The 16,855-nt window shown below is 54.0% G+C and overlaps 1 protein-coding gene across 3 annotated transcripts in view; it reads right to left on the bottom strand.

Annotated features, from left to right (window-relative positions):
• Positions 1-217: 217 nt before the first annotated feature.
• ST8SIA5 (ST8 alpha-N-acetyl-neuraminide alpha-2,8-sialyltransferase 5) overlaps positions 218-16,855 on the bottom strand; it is a 61,060-nt gene continuing 44,422 nt past the window's right edge. For 2 of the 3 annotated variants that reach the window (XM_059409592.1, XM_059409591.1), the window contains 3 exons: positions 13,463-13,575; positions 12,596-12,688; positions 218-11,466 (listed from right to left, as the gene is read on the bottom strand). In XM_059409592.1, coding sequence (XP_059265575.1) covers positions 10,998-11,466; positions 12,596-12,688; positions 13,463-13,575 — 675 coding nt within the window. In that variant the 3' untranslated portion in view covers positions 218-10,997. The remainder of the gene's footprint in view (positions 11,467-12,595; positions 12,689-13,462; positions 13,576-16,855) is intronic. The other variant, XR_009406001.1, reaches the window with a different exon arrangement.

The following is a 16,855-nucleotide window of genomic DNA, read 5'->3' on the forward strand; positions in this document are numbered from 1 at the left end:
CGATCTTGAAATGACCCAGCTCCTATTCTGGAAGCGGGACAGCTGATGCAGTGTTGAGAGGATGGTGGCTTTTCTGTTTCATGGAAACATTAGTTCCCACAGCCATTGTAGGCTCCCTGGGGTATTAGAAAACCTTGTCTTCAACCACTTCTGCCCCCTCCAATCCACTCTGCTCAGAGCCATCGAGGGATTTTACTTAAAACACATCATGAGCCTTTGATAAATGTTTATTAAATAAATAAATGAACTCCATTCAACTTCCATCCCCCAGCTTACTGATACATGCATTCATTCATTCAAAAACATTTACTAAACTCCTGCTTCCCTGAGCCCTGGGTTTGCTTCCTCCGATGATAGACTAGAACACAGTGCTCAGGTCTCAGCACCCCTGGATCCCACAGTTGCTTGCTTGAGGGTCTGGTATTTTACATTTGTAATAAGAAACGTTTAAACATCGTGCAGCTAGCATCCATCCAATTCATTCAGAGGAAGGTAAAAGGTGAGCTGAGATCCAGGCTTGGTGGGAGACCAAATGCACAGAGATACGTCCTCTGCTGAAGGGAGTTGAGGAGCTGGGGGCAGGCAGCCACAGAAGGGTCGGAAGAGGAGGGGCCAGAGAGGTGGGCTGAGGCTGGGGTGGCACAGCCTGTCCACACCGGGAGGCTGGGCATTTGAGGTTGCATATCCGGAAGTGATTTCCATCCCTTTCCCCTCCCCTCCTGCATTCCTCGGGGATGCATGATCCGATCACTGATATCAAGGAATGGTCTACGTCTAGTACCACGCTGGTTAAGGGATAGAAAACCAAATCACGCGGAGCAGCAGGAGTCTGAAGACAGAGGTACCGTGAAAATGTCAGGCTCTGGGAGTTTGCACGTTGTCTTCCCCGATGGGAAAGCACAAGGAAGGCTCTGGACTTGCCCAAGATGCAGATCTGGGGAGTCTTTTCTACAGGCTAGCCTTGGTCAGGCTGTTTGTGCATGAATTTTAAAAACTGTATATACGTTTTACATATATATCCCTATTTTAAACAAACCAATGGAGATTGGCATGGAAAGAACTTTTATAAAAAATGTTTATAAGATGGTAATTAGTGCTCAGATGACTTTTGACGTGACTCTAGACCCTGACAGCGACCTTGCTTGAAGAGCGGTAGGTAGGTCTCTGTGGCTTCCAGGTCTGAGCCCATCTGAGGCACCGCCTGCTCCGGCAGCCCTCCAGCCCTCCTGGACTCTCCCTCCTCTGACTCAAGCCTGTGTTCCCCTCTCCAGGTCCTCCTGTGTCCTTCAGAGTGTCGCTGCTGCATCGCACCCGGCTTGGCCTGGCTCTGGTCTCTGAGCCCGGCCAAAGAGCCTTTGCTGGATGAACTGTCTGGCAGGTTTTATCAGGTGGAAATGGAGGGCCTTTCAAGCACAGTGACAGGTAAGAAGTACCCTGATTATACTCAGGAGAGATCCGTCATCACGCACGGATCCCTCGGGGACAGCCGCACACTGCTAGCAGCGGGCTGCAGGGGTGCTTGTGAGCCCCGCTCCGGAGCGCGGGTTGCATGAAGAGAAGGGGAGGGCTGCAGCCCGGGCTCCCCTGCTTCCTGACTCCACTGGCTGCACAGGGCACCTCTCTCCGCAGTGATCAGGGCAGCAGAGGGAACAAGCCAGGAGACCCAGGGCCGGATGGTTTTCAGCTGCAGTCCATTCCACTCAGATCGCCTGTCCCCATGTCCCAGCAAATGACATCCAGTCTCCTGGTTCTTCTGCAGTGGGAAAGGCTTTCTGGAGCACGATCCAATGTGATTGGCTCCTGAGAGAGGACAGCGTGGGAGGCGTGGGGCCGAGAAGCACACGGAGGTCACGGCCACGTGGCCACTTTGTCTCCACACGCAGTAGGCCGCGCGGGTTGAGTCGGTGCCACCCCTCAGGGATAAACTGCTCTGCCTTCATGGGAGCCCTGAGGCAGGGCTTCCTGGAAAATGACCTGGAGCCTGTCTGACGCCGTGCACAGCTGCGAGGCAGGGAGCCACGTTTCCACCGCTCCTCTGCCGGACCTCCATTGTCTGTCATGGCTTCCTTTGGGGAGCAAGGGGGTGGGAGAATGACTCCAAACTGTGACACTGAACACCCCGCCTATGCTCATTTACATGAAGTGTTGTTTAAAAAAGAAATAATACATACACATATGTTTCAGTTCAAACAATACAGATTGGAAGAAGAAGTATGGCTTTCTGAAGGAAAGGTGGCTGGGCCCAGGAAGAAAATTTTGCAGGCCACCAAGATGACCCTGTCGTATCCCTAAAACATTTGTGCAACATGTGGGAGCCCCAGGGAGGACCAGCTGTCCCCCAAAGCAACCTGGGGCAGAAGGACATGCTCAGGGAAGGCAGCCACAGTGAGCGTCAAGGGTCCTGCTGAAGAAGAGTAGGGGAGAGCTGGCTCCTGGCTGGGCTGGTAGGATCTGTCGCTTGGGAACCCCCTGGCCTCCTCCCAAACAGCCACAGCACTAGGGGCTGGATTACTGGGTCTGATGTCCACTCCCTCCACAATCCCACTTTGCTCAGGCCTGTGGCTTTCGGTGACTCCCTGCCAAGTACAGCTGTCTCCACTTCCAGCCGACTGGGTACAACCACCGAGTGTTCTGACTCTGGGTACCCTGAGTGCAGGACCTAGATAGGAATGAATACCCAAGAGAGCCCTCCCCAGACCCGGACACTGCGTGAGGCAGGGGGTGCAGCCCAGGCCTGGACCAGATGCCAACCAGCCTGACCAGCTCAGAAGGAAGAAAGCAGAAAAGCCCCCAGAGGCTAAAGCAGGGACCCCTTCCACCACTCCAGCAGCTTGGGCTCCCAGCACCAGAACTCCACTGCCAATCCCAAGTGCCCTGGGGTGTGCAATCATCGTCTTTCCTGGCTTCAGTCAAGTGGGGACACCCCTAACTGCCCCAGCCTTCTCATAGGAGCACAGCCAATCCTGGTGAGAAATGGGTGATGAAGGTGTTTGGAAAGTAGAAAACTGTGTGGGCCGGGATGAGGTTCTTGGAGGCAGGGGTCATTCATATTCTTAAATTCACAGATAAATCCAGGCTGGGTCCCTGCAGAGCCTGCCCAGGTCCCAGCATGACCTGGGACCTGGTGGAAGTCACCACAGGTGGAAGCACAGATGCAGAAGGAGAATTCCCTGCTCCCCCGCAGCCCCTCAGCCACCACGCTGCACTTCCCTTGGAGGGGGAGGGGAGCTGCGAGGGGTGCGTCCCCCCCTCTTCTCGTCTTTTTGTTCTTAGGGGAAGGGGAAGCAAATGTCAGAGGGAACACGTGAGTCCAAAGAAGTGACTTTGGGGCACCTGGCTGGCTCAGTCCGTGTAGCACGTGACTCTCAATCTCGGGGTTGTGAGTTCAAGCCCCACGTTGGGTGTGAACAGTACTTAAAAACAAAGGAGTGACTTTGCCCATCTCATGTATCCTCTGTTGTCAGAAAATGAACTATTGCACCTACCTGAACTTAAGATGACCGAGGGCTAACCCTTGAAGCACCAAGATTTCTACAACGGTGTTTTAAGTTTTGGGGGTGGAACTAATTCCAAAATGGGTGAGTGGCTTCTCCGCCTTCTGAAACACAGTACAGTGAATGCTGTTTTTTCCTGCACTCTGTGTGGTTGCAGACATCACAGGGTGAGCAGATCGAAAATGCTTTGTTGCCCTCGGGGTTGTGGCAATGTATCTGCCCCTCCACTAAATGGCCTCCGATCACTGCTGTTTGCGGAGATGTAAAGATTTGGTCTTTTTAATGCGTTACTGTTGGGCTTTTAGCTGCCACTTCTTGCTGGGTCTAGCACCTGTTGTCATTCTCTTCGTTCACTTTATTATGAGAAACCAGAATCAGGTTCCCTAGAATTGAATTTAAAATTAAGGTGGACGCCACGAGGGATCTGCTGTTAGCAAAGCATTTGGTCTTTACTACAGAGCTTTTATAGCATCTATTTCAGGGGCTCAAAATTAATTTTCCTTCCTCTGAGTCCCTAGCGACCTAAGGGCTGAGTGAGCTTGCTTGGGTACTGGGAAGTGAGGTGTGCTTTGACCTCATTTCGGCAAGATGGTAGCCATATTCTCCCTTAACAAGTCTTCAAGGTGTTCAGGGTGTCTTGTAAACATTGCAGTTGAGTGCGGGATCCTGAGCTGCCGTGCAGAGAACGTTCTCACTGGGACCACACCTTTGTGGGCGTCTGAAGAGGGAAGGGGCAGGGGACTTGCCTCTCATGGGAGGGAGGAGACAGAGGCAGGATGCAGATATTAGGTAGCTGGTTTCTACTGGAGCCTTTTCCAAAGGCAGATGGAGAAGGAAGAGCCTAACGCAATGGGGAGGGACCCCTAGTCCCTGGGTCACACAGACATTTCTATGGGACGTCTCCTCATCACTGCCTTCCTGCTTGTTTTCCATGGGTGCGGTGGGGGCGGGGACAGATCACTGCGCCCATCTTCCACCCCCAGGGGCCCAGGAACTGTGCTGAGAGGGCAGGGTGGTGCATAGATCCTCCCCAGCTTCCAGCGCCGGTCATAAAACTGGTCACAGTTTTGGTTGTCCCCAGTTCCAGAGACATCAACCCCTTAGTTCTGATCACAAATGCATCCTAATTCCAGGCACAAATAAATTCTCAATTCGGCACACTCTGAGCCTCCTAACCTGGGAGAAGAAATCTATGTGACTTCACTTTAAAAATATTTCTTCATGTTTATTTCAGTGTTTAAAATGTTCGGAAAAAGAAAAGCTATTTGATACCTTTACGAAGCCACTGGCTTGAATCGGCTTTTCCCAACCCCCAATGAGGAAAAAATGTAGGAGAACAGGGTCAAGCTAGTTAGGTCTAAAGCAGTGGCCAGGGACCAGCATCACCATCCCTTGGGAGCTGGCTCAGAAAGGCCCCACCCCCAGGATGGGACCCAGGAGCCCGCCCCGCCCCCGCCCCTGAGCTCTCCAAGTGATTCGGACTCTGACTCGGGTTCAAGTTCAAGAACAGCTGCTCTAGAATAGCGGTTCTCAACCCTGGCTGCGTATCAGAATCATCTGGAGAGTTTGAAAGCCCCCAAGACCTCGGTCATACCTCAGACCAACTGGATCAGAGCCTCTGGGGTCAGGCAGCGGGTGGCAGGTGTATTTCTCAAAGCTCCTCGGGTGACCCAAAGGGCTGTCAACCTGCAGCCCCTCTGCCTCAGGGCAATGAATCTTCACTGCTGCGCAGAAGAGTCAAGAAGATTTTTAAAAATAAAGATAGAGAGGACCTGAGTGGTTGAGTCAGTTAAGCGTCTACCTTCAGCTCAGGTAGTGATCCCAGGGTCCTGGGACCGAGTCCTGCATCGGGCTCCCTGCTCATTCCGGAGATTGCTTCTTCCTCAGACCCTTCCCCCAGTTCTGCTCTCTCTCACTCTCTCTCTCTCAAATAAAAACAAAATCTGAAAAAAAATAAATAAAGATAGGAAGCCCTATCCCTAAGCCAACAGAATCAGACTCTCTGGGAGGGTGAAGTCCATGGGGGATCAGGGGGCTATTTTATAAAGATCCCCAGGTGATTGTATATGCACACAAGGCTGAGAACCACAATTCCGGAGGAAATAAAACTTTTACCCCAAAGCTGAGCAAGTCATTTTGTTGAAGGAAATGAGTTACTTAGTTGCCAAGGGAACCATCCCCCAAATGGAAAGAAAGACAGTCACTGATTTCTGGCTTTTGTGCCAAGAGCTAAATCACTGACTAAAGTGTATATTTCTCTCTTGCTCTCCCTCTCCGTGGTTTTTTTGAAATGAAAAGAAAAAAAAAAAAAGGTGGGGTGGGGGTTGTTAACAGAAGACACTACACAGGGGAAAATATCTAAAGACTTTAAAAAGGTGGGCAGAACTGCTGCCTCTGAGGACACTGTCTGGCCAGGACAGCAGAGACCACCAGCAAAGCAGACCAGGTCTGCTCTGAGCCTCCGCAAAGGCACCAAGATCATCATAAGCAGGGACAGACAGACCAAGGGCCCAGGACAGCTGCTCCAGACAAAAAGGAAGATCAGAATTCTATTACAGGGACACTAAAAACAGTTAATGTCATTTGAGAACAGCTTGTGCCTACCTAAATGATTCTCTATGAAATAAACCAGTCACAAAAAGACAGATACTGTATGATTCCACTAATACGAAGTACCTACAATAGACAAATTCACAGAGATTGAAAGCAGAGCTGTGGTTGCCAAGGGGCTGGGGCAGGAGAAATGAGAGTCATCCTTTGTTGGGTGCGGAGTCTTTTCTGTGACATGAAAAGTATTCTGGAGACTGGTCGCACAACGATGTGGACGTCCTTACCACCACTGGACTGTACACTTAAAAATGGCTAAAATGGTAAATTCAATGTCTTATGTATTTTATCCCAATCAAAAATAGAAAGAAAAAGAAATCTGATAGTGTCAAGGCCAAAACAGATTTCATAAATGTTTCAGATTCCCAATTATTTTTTTGATGGCTAGTGTAGGAGCAGCTTATATTTTATATTCATATTTATAGGAAGTGCAGAAGTTGGGTTGTGTGTCAGATTTTGACTTTCACTCTTTTCTCATCTAAGACCCTCGTCTGAATTTCCAGCCAGACCCCCTCCCCTGGTGGCAGCCCTTCAATGGCAGACATGGTGGGGTGCGGCTCCCCAGCAGTCGAGCTGACGTGGAAGGTGAAAGAGAAGGAAGAGCCTAGGGTGGCTCAGGTTTGTGGGGTGAGTGCAGGAGAGCTGTTCACCGGGGGAGGATTGGGGGAGGGTGGGGAGCAGCAGAAGCTGCACTCACTGAGTGTCTAGTCTATGCTGGGTTCTGTGCTAGGCATCGCCCGACCATACTTCCCTTGTCCCTCAGCACAGCCGGAGAGGCTGGTCTCCTGGCCTTGCCCCTCAGAGAAGGAATCAGAGCCCCCAGGGACTTCGGCAGCCCCCTCGAGGTCACCCAGCTGGTACATGGTAAGAGGCAAACTTGGAGCCAGGTTGTCCTTTCAACAATGCCCCCTTGAGGACATGATGAGTTTGGAGATACAAGTGCAGGCTCAGAGGCCGTGGTGAATGTGCTTCCGAGGCTCGAGGCTTGGAGGGAGAGCCCACCTGCCAGGGAGGGGGCTGAGACCCAGGAGTCGTACAGACAGGCTGTGAAGAGATGAGATTTCTGCAGGAGCGCTCCTGCGGAGAGAAGAGAGCCCCACTGAGGAAGCCTCACAGAAGGCGAATCGACAAAGGGGCCCGAGAAGGAGCATTCAGAGACAGGAGGAACATCAGGTTAGGAAACGCAGGAGGAGAGGACTTGAAAGGACAGTGAGGCCATCCCTGTCACCTGCCTTGTTAATGTCAGGGATGAGGCCTGAGAAGCAGCTGCTGCTTTGGCAATAACTCTGGCATGCCCTGTCCTCTCCCCCTGATAACTGTCCCTGAGCCCAGACTTGCCAGCTCCCAGCACAGCTCCTGAGAAGCGGGTGGGCTCTTGGGCCCCGGGAGGGCAGGGGCTAGGGCGGGATCGCTGGTCCCCGGCACCGAGGCAATGTCCTGGCACAAAGTGAGTGCTCTGTAATTCCTCCTTGAAGGCCTGGCTGAAACCAGCCCTGTGCTCTCCCTCACCTGGCAGGCCTGGCAGGCGGTGCGTCCCCAGGCCCCTACCCCACTGGGCAGAGGGGAGAAGCCACAGGCTCTCTGCTCTCTGCAGCAGCAGGTGATTAGCGGGCAAAGTTGCCTCGGCAGCACTGTGAAGCCTCAAAGGCTGCCTCTGACCTTGAGCCACCTTCCCTTCTGCTTGGCTAAGCACTGAGTCATTTACTTGGTTTTGCTGCCTCTCAACCCCGGAGCAGTGGGTTGAGCACAAAGAAGACATGACGGTTGTTTTATTTGTGGGGAATCGATTTCCCTTAAATAAGAATTTAACTGGTAGTCTGCACTGCAGATGGTGTTGGGGCTGCAAGGAACACGGTGGGGGCATCCTGAGTCAATGCCCAGGAAACAGTGGGGGCATGCTGAGTCAATGCCCAGGAAACAGTGAGCCTTTGGAAACCATGTTTTCCCCACAAACATGGACTGCTGGAGAATCAGCATGGCCTGGAAGTCGGGACACTGGGTGAGTCCCACCTGAGGCACTGGCTGGCCATGGGGCCCTGGGCAAGTCACTCAACATGCTGTCACTTACCGGGTACTCTTTCTGGGCAGCTCTCCTCACCTATAAGATGCCGAGATGACCTCACCTCCCTCCAGTGCCCAGATGGCACCCATTGGACCATGGGCGGCTGAGTGCTGCCAAGGTGCATGGTGGTGGGGGACATCTCCAAGCAGAGACGACCTCCTGGACCCATGACACCTTCCCAGAGCATTTGTCCCCAGAGCAGGGCCCCGTACTGCCCTGCAGTGGCACCTCCACCAGGATCCCTCTTGTTCCAGCCCTTGTGACACTGGCCAAGAAGCGGCTAAGACAGGTCGGGGCACAGGCGCTCCTCACTGGTCCCATGGGAGCCTTCTTACCTAAAGGGGTCTTGTGACCACAGGAGATAACTGCAAAGAAGGTGCTCCGTGCTGGGTCTGACACAGAATGGGAGCACACTACATGTTAGCTGTTATAATAATAAATACTACTTGGGGCTCAGAGCCCTATATCAGGAATAGCTCAAAAAAAAAAAAAAAAAAAAAAAAAACAAACCCATGAGAGGTTGTAAAGACCCTGGCGATCTTTCCCAAGGCTCTAGTTGCAGAGATGAGGAAAGAGATCTGTGGGGAGGAAAGAGACTTGCCCTAGGACCCACATACAGAAATGAGACCATGATTCCCCTGTGGGGTAGATCATGGCGTTTCATCCCCAGCTCCTACGAGGGCCCTGCTGGGGCAGACGCCAACCCGTGGCACCCTCAGGCAGTGGGAACCCTGATGCCTGATTTGCCACAGCTCCTGCCCCCAACACGGCCCTCCCTGGAACAGAAGTGTTAGCCAGGAGGCTCTGTCCAGAGCAAGCATTCCGTAGAGCCCCAGACACAATTTGACCCAGGCCACGTTCCCATTCTAGACCTGTTTCGTTAAATGGGACAAAACGGTCTTTAGGAGCCTCACAGTCCTGACATGCCACCGTCTCAAGAGCTGGGCTCCATTAACCAAAATGTGAGGCTGGAAAGCTCAGCCACCCGGAACCTTCCCCAGAAGTACCTTCCTTGGAGGAACAGGCAGAGCCCAAGAAAGCCTAGTCACCCACTGCCCTCGCATGGTTTTTCCAAGCTCATGGTCCACTAGGGTCTACGTTGTCCTGCTGGCTGCTTCCCTGCTCTACAGACAAACAGCGTGAGGTCTGCCCAAGTCAGGACCAGGGCTCAGAACAAAGGTGGAAGGTCCCATCCTGAACAGTGCTGTGCACTGAGTGTGGCCACCCACCCACACGAAACAGAAGTGGTTTTGTCAAGGACGGAGCCCTGGACCGGGAGCCTGGAGCTGAGCACGCGTGTGCCCCTGTCTCTCACTGGCAGGACCTGCTGCTTTGCCTATAAAAGACAGTCATCGGATGGCAGGTCCCCCTCCCTGCTGAGACCCCGCAGCTCCCCGCCCTCCTCAGGGCACCTACCAGGCTGGGCTGGGGTCTGTGTACGGTCTGCCCGCCATCCCTAGAAGAAAGCGACTCTGCCTTTATTCGTCACCCTGTCTTCCCAAGCCCACCCCCAGACCCAAGCAAAATAGGCTTCTGGAAAAAGGAGGGAGGGAGAGTGGGAGGAAGGGGCCTGAAGTCCCTCCAGAACTAACACGGCACGAGTCCGTGAAGCTAGGTCCTAAAGCAAGTCACCAGGGTGTCTCTTAGGTGGGACCACACTGATGGCGGAAACACCATGGGGAAAGCAAAGGGAATGAACTTCACAAATGAAATGCCATGTTAACCCCTTTCGGCCCAGGCCCAGTTGACCTTCCAAAGCACAGGCTCTGTGGGTCCATGTGTGCGAAGGCCAGGCTGCGTGATGTGGAAGTCCTGCCTTCCCCGTGGGCCCCTCAGTGATGCTGGTGTCAGAGGCCATGACGTACTTCCATCTGCAAAGCTCATCGGTTTCATCTCTGTGCTTTCCAGCCCGGAGCTGACAGTTCCCGGCCAGGAACACAATGTAGCAGGATTCCGGAGCAGAAAGAGGAAGGGATCTTATAAATAACTCCTGGTTAAAACGGAGCTGAAAATAAGGAGACAGGAGAGGAAGCAGATTGAGAAGCATGGGTTGAGTCAATACCATTGGTTTGAAGACCTTTGTGCAAACAGCTGGTCCTTTTCATGGGAAGATCGCACACAGGATGGGACCGGGAGGGGCCGGGACTGTGTGTGCGCCTGAGGACGTGTGTGAAAGAGCGCGGCTCCCAGCTCATGGTGTCGCAGCGGAGATGCTAAGACATAGGGCTTGCATTAGATCTCATGGTGTTGCTTGAGAGACTCCAATCCGTTGGAGTGACTGTGGTTAAGATGCTGGACCTCCCTGTGCCACTCTATCTTCACGGGAAGGTCTGGCTGCTGGATTGATCTGTAAGCTCTGAAATTCTAGATTGCAGTTCACGGCTGAAGCCGTAGGATAAAACCCTGGAAGCCAAAAGTGAGTTAAATCTTGACGGTGCTCCCGTGTCCTGTCTCCCTCGTTTCAGTCCTGGGGGGCCTTCCTTTAGCTGCAACAAGGCCACTGCAGTGTGTGCTCTTCCGAATGCCAAAATTGAGTGCAAATGTGCTTTATTCACTTGCAATCCCCCAGGCCCCCCATCTCTGGGTGTGGCTCGGCAGCATGCTCCCCCCCGCCGCCCCACGCGGAGGCCAAGGAGCTTAGCACGCAGCCAGCTCTGCTCCATGGGGGGAACCCCCAGCCCTGCCTCCGGGTCCACACCACCCATGCAGGAAGTCAAACGCCGGAGGTAGTGACCGCCTGACTGCCAGGCGCCCCCAGTAGCACCCGGCGCAGAAGGGAAAGGAGGTGCGTGCTTCTGCTCGCCGGGTGGCCAGCCGGCCAACCCGCGCTGCCCTCAGCAGCAGGAGCAGGTGCCTGTGTGCACGCGCAAGATGCCTCGGCTGTGCAGGTGCAGGAAGTTGAAGATCTCGGAGGGCATGGCGTGGAAGCCGGGGCGGGGCTTGACGTTGTCATAGTAGTGGTGGGTGATGTAGAGGCCCGAGGGGTTCATGGGGAAGGCCCAGAAGCCGAACAGGTGCACCTCCTCGCAGAGCTCGAGGGCGGCCGTGGCCAGGATAAGGCCGGTGCTAATGCGCTTGGCGCGCACCCCCAGGCTGAGCCAATAGCGCGACACGTTGACCAGGTACTGCGGATGGAAGTAGTACACGGCCTGCGGCGACTCGAAGTCATCCAGCACGTACTTGACGCGGATGGACACGTCAGTGTTGCGCGTGTTGTAGAAGGCAGGCAGCAGCACCGACGCGTTCTCGTACACCTGCAGCACCCGGTAGAAGGGCCGCCGCCACTTCTCCAGCTTGTGGAACCTGGGCGGGGCCAGAGCAAGAGGGTCGGCAGCCCACTCCCCAGGCCTGTGCCCCCCGGAGCCCCTGCTGCCCCCACCCGGCACCCCGGGACCTCTTTGGAGGCCGTGGGGGACTCAAGTGCACCCTGCTATTCCCCATCATTTCCTTCACCGCCGAAGATGAATGCCCTGCCTTTCTCGGGGGCGGCTATTTTGTGTAAGTGGACCCAGAGGGACAGCAGTGTGGGGACAGCTGTGCTTCACTCCCAGGGATGAGGGCGTCCCAGGGTGGCCTCGGTGGGGAAGGAGTAAGGAAGTGGAGGCTCCTCGGGCCATTCGTCTGTACTTTCTTTCCCAAGGTCCCCAATGAAGTATAGGGAAAAAGTCTGCCTGCCGCCTCTTTCCCTCCTCCCCCAAAGCCCCTCCCTCACCTCCTGCTTCACCTTAAAGTGTCCTCCCGGGGGCTCATATCCCTCCTCTCCAGGGCTCCCTCACGTTGCTGACTCTGTCAGTGACCTTGGGCATCGGACCCGATTTACCAGCTCCCCATCCTCTGGTCTCTGGCTGTCCCCCTTCTTGCTCCTAGCCTGACCTGGAAGGTGGGACTGTGTCCCTGCTGGAGTTTTAACCCCTTAACCCCCTTCCCCCAGGCCTCCCACACAGACAGAGCCTAGGAGGGACACTCGGTGGGGGCTGAGATCTTCACCTAAGGCTTCTTCCCAGAGCTGCCTGGACACACCAGCTTAGGAAGCTTCCTGCCCCCATCACACACTGGAAAGCTTTATGGCCTTTCCAGGTGAAGCCTGTCTGGACCAGTGCTGTCCAGGGGGAAATATAATACAGGTCACATATGGAATTTTCAATGTTCTACGGATCACATTTAACTAAGCAGAAAGACATGGGTGAATTAATTTTGGTCCTATCCTATTGAATGCTTGCAGTGTTTTCTTTAACTCGATAGACCCAAAATACTACTATTTCAACATGAAATCAATATAAACAATTGAGGAACTGTGGCCCAGTAAGCCTTTGGAATCAGGTGTGTGTCTCCTGCTACAGACAGCACCTGTCCATCTGGATGTCACATGTCCAGGAGTCATGGCTCACGGCTACTCTACTGGGCAGCAGGAGTCTGGAGGAGGCTCACTAACCTCTCTGTGATGATGCTGGGGTTCACAGTGACCACGTCCGTCTTCACGCCCACATCCATGGTGTACTTCTCCGAGATGGGGGGTAGGTTGCACCTGCAGAAGACACAAGGCAGCCTGGCTGTGCTCACTCACTCCTTCCAGAGGGAGCTGGAGCGTGGGCAGTGCGAGGGTGTGGGGAAGGCAAGATGGTGCTCCCACGGGCAGAGCAGTGCCTGGGCAGAGCAGTGCCCAGGCAGCCAGCAGGCTGGAATCTTGGTAGCCTGTGCATAGAGGGGAAAGTTTAACTCCTTCCCCCTCCCACTCTGAACGGCACCGTGATTATAGATCCCTGACCCGTGAGACCCCACTAGAGCCTCGATCCCAGTCCCTTTGCTTTAAGCTTTATTTTCAACCCATCTTCTTGATCCTAAAGTGAGGATCACCACAGAGATGAGAGGGCTCTAGCTAAGGAAGGAGAAAATACAAGGACCAGTCTCCAGCTTAAAGCCAGGGCAAAGCCAGCAGTGGTGTCAGCCACAAGGCTGCACGGGTTCCAAGCACTGCTTTTGGAAGATAGAATTCAGCCAGGGAGGTAGCCGCCCAGATGGCCTCTCCAGCAGATCTGCCCGGCCTCCGGGAGTGTTCAGTGTCCTCACACCTGCCAGGCTCTTCAGGCGCCTCCCATTCTGCAGATATGGAGACTGAGGCCCTGAGTTTCAGCCATTGGCCCTGAGCGACAGGACTGGAGAAGGTAGACTGTAATGGTGTGCAGGAGTGGGGAGCGGGGACCGATCAGCTGAAGGACGGGGGGGGGTGCCAACAGAGGAAAGAGCAGAGAGTGGGAGCACCAAGCCGGTAGCAGGTGCAGAGCCAGGGGGATTCTCTTACCGGAAGACAAAGTCAGCACTGTTGATCTCCCTCCCACAGCGGCTGTTCTTCAGGATCCCCCCATTGCCCACCACTGCACACTTCTTAAACTGAGACCGGTAGTAGGGCATATCCTGGGGGAGACAGATGCACAGCTGTCAGAGGCGACACCCTGCCTGCCTTCTCCCACTGCCCTCACCCCTGTACCCATGGCCGCGTGCCCAGCCAGCCTGGCAGCGACTATGGGGGGAAAGTGATTATCGCACTTTGCAGATGAGAAGAGAGGTCAGGACACTTGTTCCCAGGCCCCCTGGCAATTACAAATAAGGTGGAGGAGAAGCCAGGTCTCCACTGCCTTTTCAACCAGCCCTGGGATACCTCAGGTTTCCCGAAAGAAAGTATAGGTGATGGCCAGTCCTGCTTGCTTTTGGTTTTCCCGATGCTTGGAAGTTCATCTTCTGTAGGACTTCCCAGATGCATATTTTATTGGTTTATGCAGATGTTGCTGGGGGATGACAGCAGCAGAGACAGGGACAGGGGCCTAAACCCGACCCTCCCCCCTTTCAGCTCAGGGCCAGGTATACAGGGAGGACGCAAGCCTGGGACACAAAGAGACTGGGACCGATGCAGCAGCAGGGACTAGAGATCAAGGGCTGAGGAAGCCAGGCCGCCACCGGGAAGCAGTAAGGGCCTAGAACACCTCAAAGCTCGGCAGAAAAAGGGCTCTGAGGGCGGGAGAGCCTGGGTCTCACCCTGAGTGACAGTGGCACTCTCAGGAGCCCTGGGAGTAACGATCTCACAGCAATTTGACCTTGTCATGCCCTGACTGCTGGGGTTACTTTGGTCTGGGCTCTGGCTGCCCACAACGGCTCCAGGGACACGCCCTCCAGGGGACCACAGACAAGTTGGCAGGAAAAAGCAAACGTTGGCTGGCCTGACGGTAAAGTGTCCTGGTTCTGTCACGTCCCTGCTCTAGGTCATAAACCCCTCCTGGGCAACCAGAGGCAGATGGAGCCCAGCAGCCACACGCATGGCACAGACAGAAGCACAGAGCCAGAGTCAAGGGTAGGGTGACCAACCACCCCAGCTTGCCCATGACCGGGGAGCTTTGCATGCAATACAGGAATTTGCTTGGGTCAAACCAGAAAAGTCTAGGGCCAGCCAGGATTGGGTACCTGAGGCAAAAGCCCCAAGGCCAGCTCTGATTTTGTCCCAGCATGAGATGAAGGAGCTATGGACAAGTGTTCTGAGTTCTCAGGAACTCAGATTTTCCATCTGAAAATTCGGATAATAACATGCAAGTGTCACACTTTTCAATGCGATGGTGTAGAGCAGAGTGTCTCAACTTGGTGCTTGTTGACATTTGGAACCAGATCATTCCTCGTTGTGAGGGACTGACCTGGAGCTGCAGAATGTTTAGCAGCATCCCTGGCCTCTCCCCCTTAGAGGTCAAGGGTAACTCCCCATCTTGACAAACAAACTGTCTCCAAACACTGCCAAGGGTCCCCCACGGTTAAAAACCACTGGTGTAAATGAAAAGCCTACCCAGTGCGGTGCTTGACCCAGAGGTCCCTCTGCATGGGGACCAGGCTCCTAACACTGTCACGAAGCCCCAAAGCTCGCCCCTGCCCAGGAGCCTGCAGGGCAGCTCCCCCACTAGCACACTCGCAGCTGGCCAGCCCTGAACAACAGTAGCCTAGCGGCACCTTGGACTTCCAGTGGGGCCCAATGTCAGGTGGGGTCATAGAAAATCACACCACAGTGGACCAGGAAGGAGTCTAGGTCTGCAGGAGAGGCTGCATCCGTCTGTGGGAAGCTTTCCTGCCAGGCCCATTTTCCCTGGAGAGACGGGCCCAGAAGCCAAGAGGGGGAACAAGGGTATCTCAGAGCCAGTGGGGGAAACTGCACTGTCTGACTTCTACCAGGGAAAGGAAAAAAACCAAAGTTATCTTTGGAGAGATAGAGACCTTTATGTTCTATGTCAGTGCTTCCCAAACTTCTGTACATCAAAAACAACCTGGAGTACTTTCTGAAAATAGAAATTCCTGGGCTCCATCCCAGAACCATGGAATCAGAATCCCCAGGGTGGGGGCAGGAGCCCGAGAAGCTGTATTTTATACAAACCTGAAGAAAGACTTAACCCTGAGGCAATACTGCTATATCACAGGCTCTGAATCTGGGAGGGAGAGGGGTTCATTATGGCCAGTGGGCCACGTCAGACCTGCCTGTTTCTGTATACCCCACAAGCTAAACGTGGATTTTATCTTTGTAAGTGGTTGGGGGGGGGGCGGGGATCAAAACAAGATCTGGGACGTGTAAAAATTAGATGAAGTTCCCATTTCAGTGCCTAATAGGAGCTAGAGTGTTCCTGAAACCCAGCCATGCTCGTTGGCTTACGAAGGTCTGTGGGGGCTTCGTGCTGCTGCCATAAAGGAGAACAGTGGTGACAGAGAACATATGGCCGGCAAAGCTTACAATGTTTACTCTCTGGCCCTTTCCAGAGAGCGTTTGGCAGCCCTGCTCTAATTCCCCGGGACTCGGCAGTCTAAACCCATGGCCCTCCATGGACCCGTATGTCATAACCGCCCGCAGGAGAAACAAATCCACTTGCTGTCCCCCGCTTCCTGTCCCGGGCCTCGCAAGACCCACCTCGTAAAGGTGGCTTGTATCCATCATCCTCCAGCGCTGTGATGGGGGAGAGTCTGTGTGACATGTCCCCTCCTCCACCTCCTCCACCACCGCTGCCCCCACAAGGCCCAATGTTATCTGTGCCCTCTGTGCAAGCACCAGAACGCAGGGAGCCCTGGCTGTGGTTTATGAGCCCTTCTGTGGAAGCAGGGCAGCCCAGACCCTCAGATTCCATCTGGAAAGACCTGAATATGCCCCCATTCAGCATGTCTACACTCTGGACCCATTAAGTCCTGCTCTGGACCCAGCGCTCTCCAGAAGGTGCTTATATAGACATCCAGCGAAATCTTCCTCCTCTTTAGAGGGTAACCATCAGCGTGAACTGAAAATGCAGGTTACAGGGCCCCTGCTCGGAGAGTCTGAGGCCGCGGTCAGGCCCCAACAGAGTGCATATGTCGAGCCTTCAGGGACACATTCCATTCATGCAGGGGGATCACTTACCCTGGGGCCCCCCGCTGACCAGGGAGTCACTGTCCTAGCTTTGAAGAACAGCCTACATCCAGATTTCTTTTATGGAAAGGAGAACAATTAACATCTACCTTGTTTAAGTGAGATTTTTCTGCCACACCTGTTCCTAGCCCAGGGACAGGGAGACTGAGACCTTGGAAGATACCATAAGTGCCCAAGGTCAGCCAACATGAGATCAGTCTTTCTTGCTTTGCTTTCTACTGGTCTGTGATTTCTTGGGCACACAACCTTTGCATGAATGTTTTTGCTCCTGCTCCT

This window comes from Mustela nigripes, chromosome 8 (assembly GCF_022355385.1).
Source record: "Mustela nigripes isolate SB6536 chromosome 8, MUSNIG.SB6536, whole genome shotgun sequence".
In the NCBI taxonomy this organism is placed as follows: Eukaryota; Metazoa; Chordata; class Mammalia; order Carnivora; family Mustelidae; genus Mustela; species Mustela nigripes.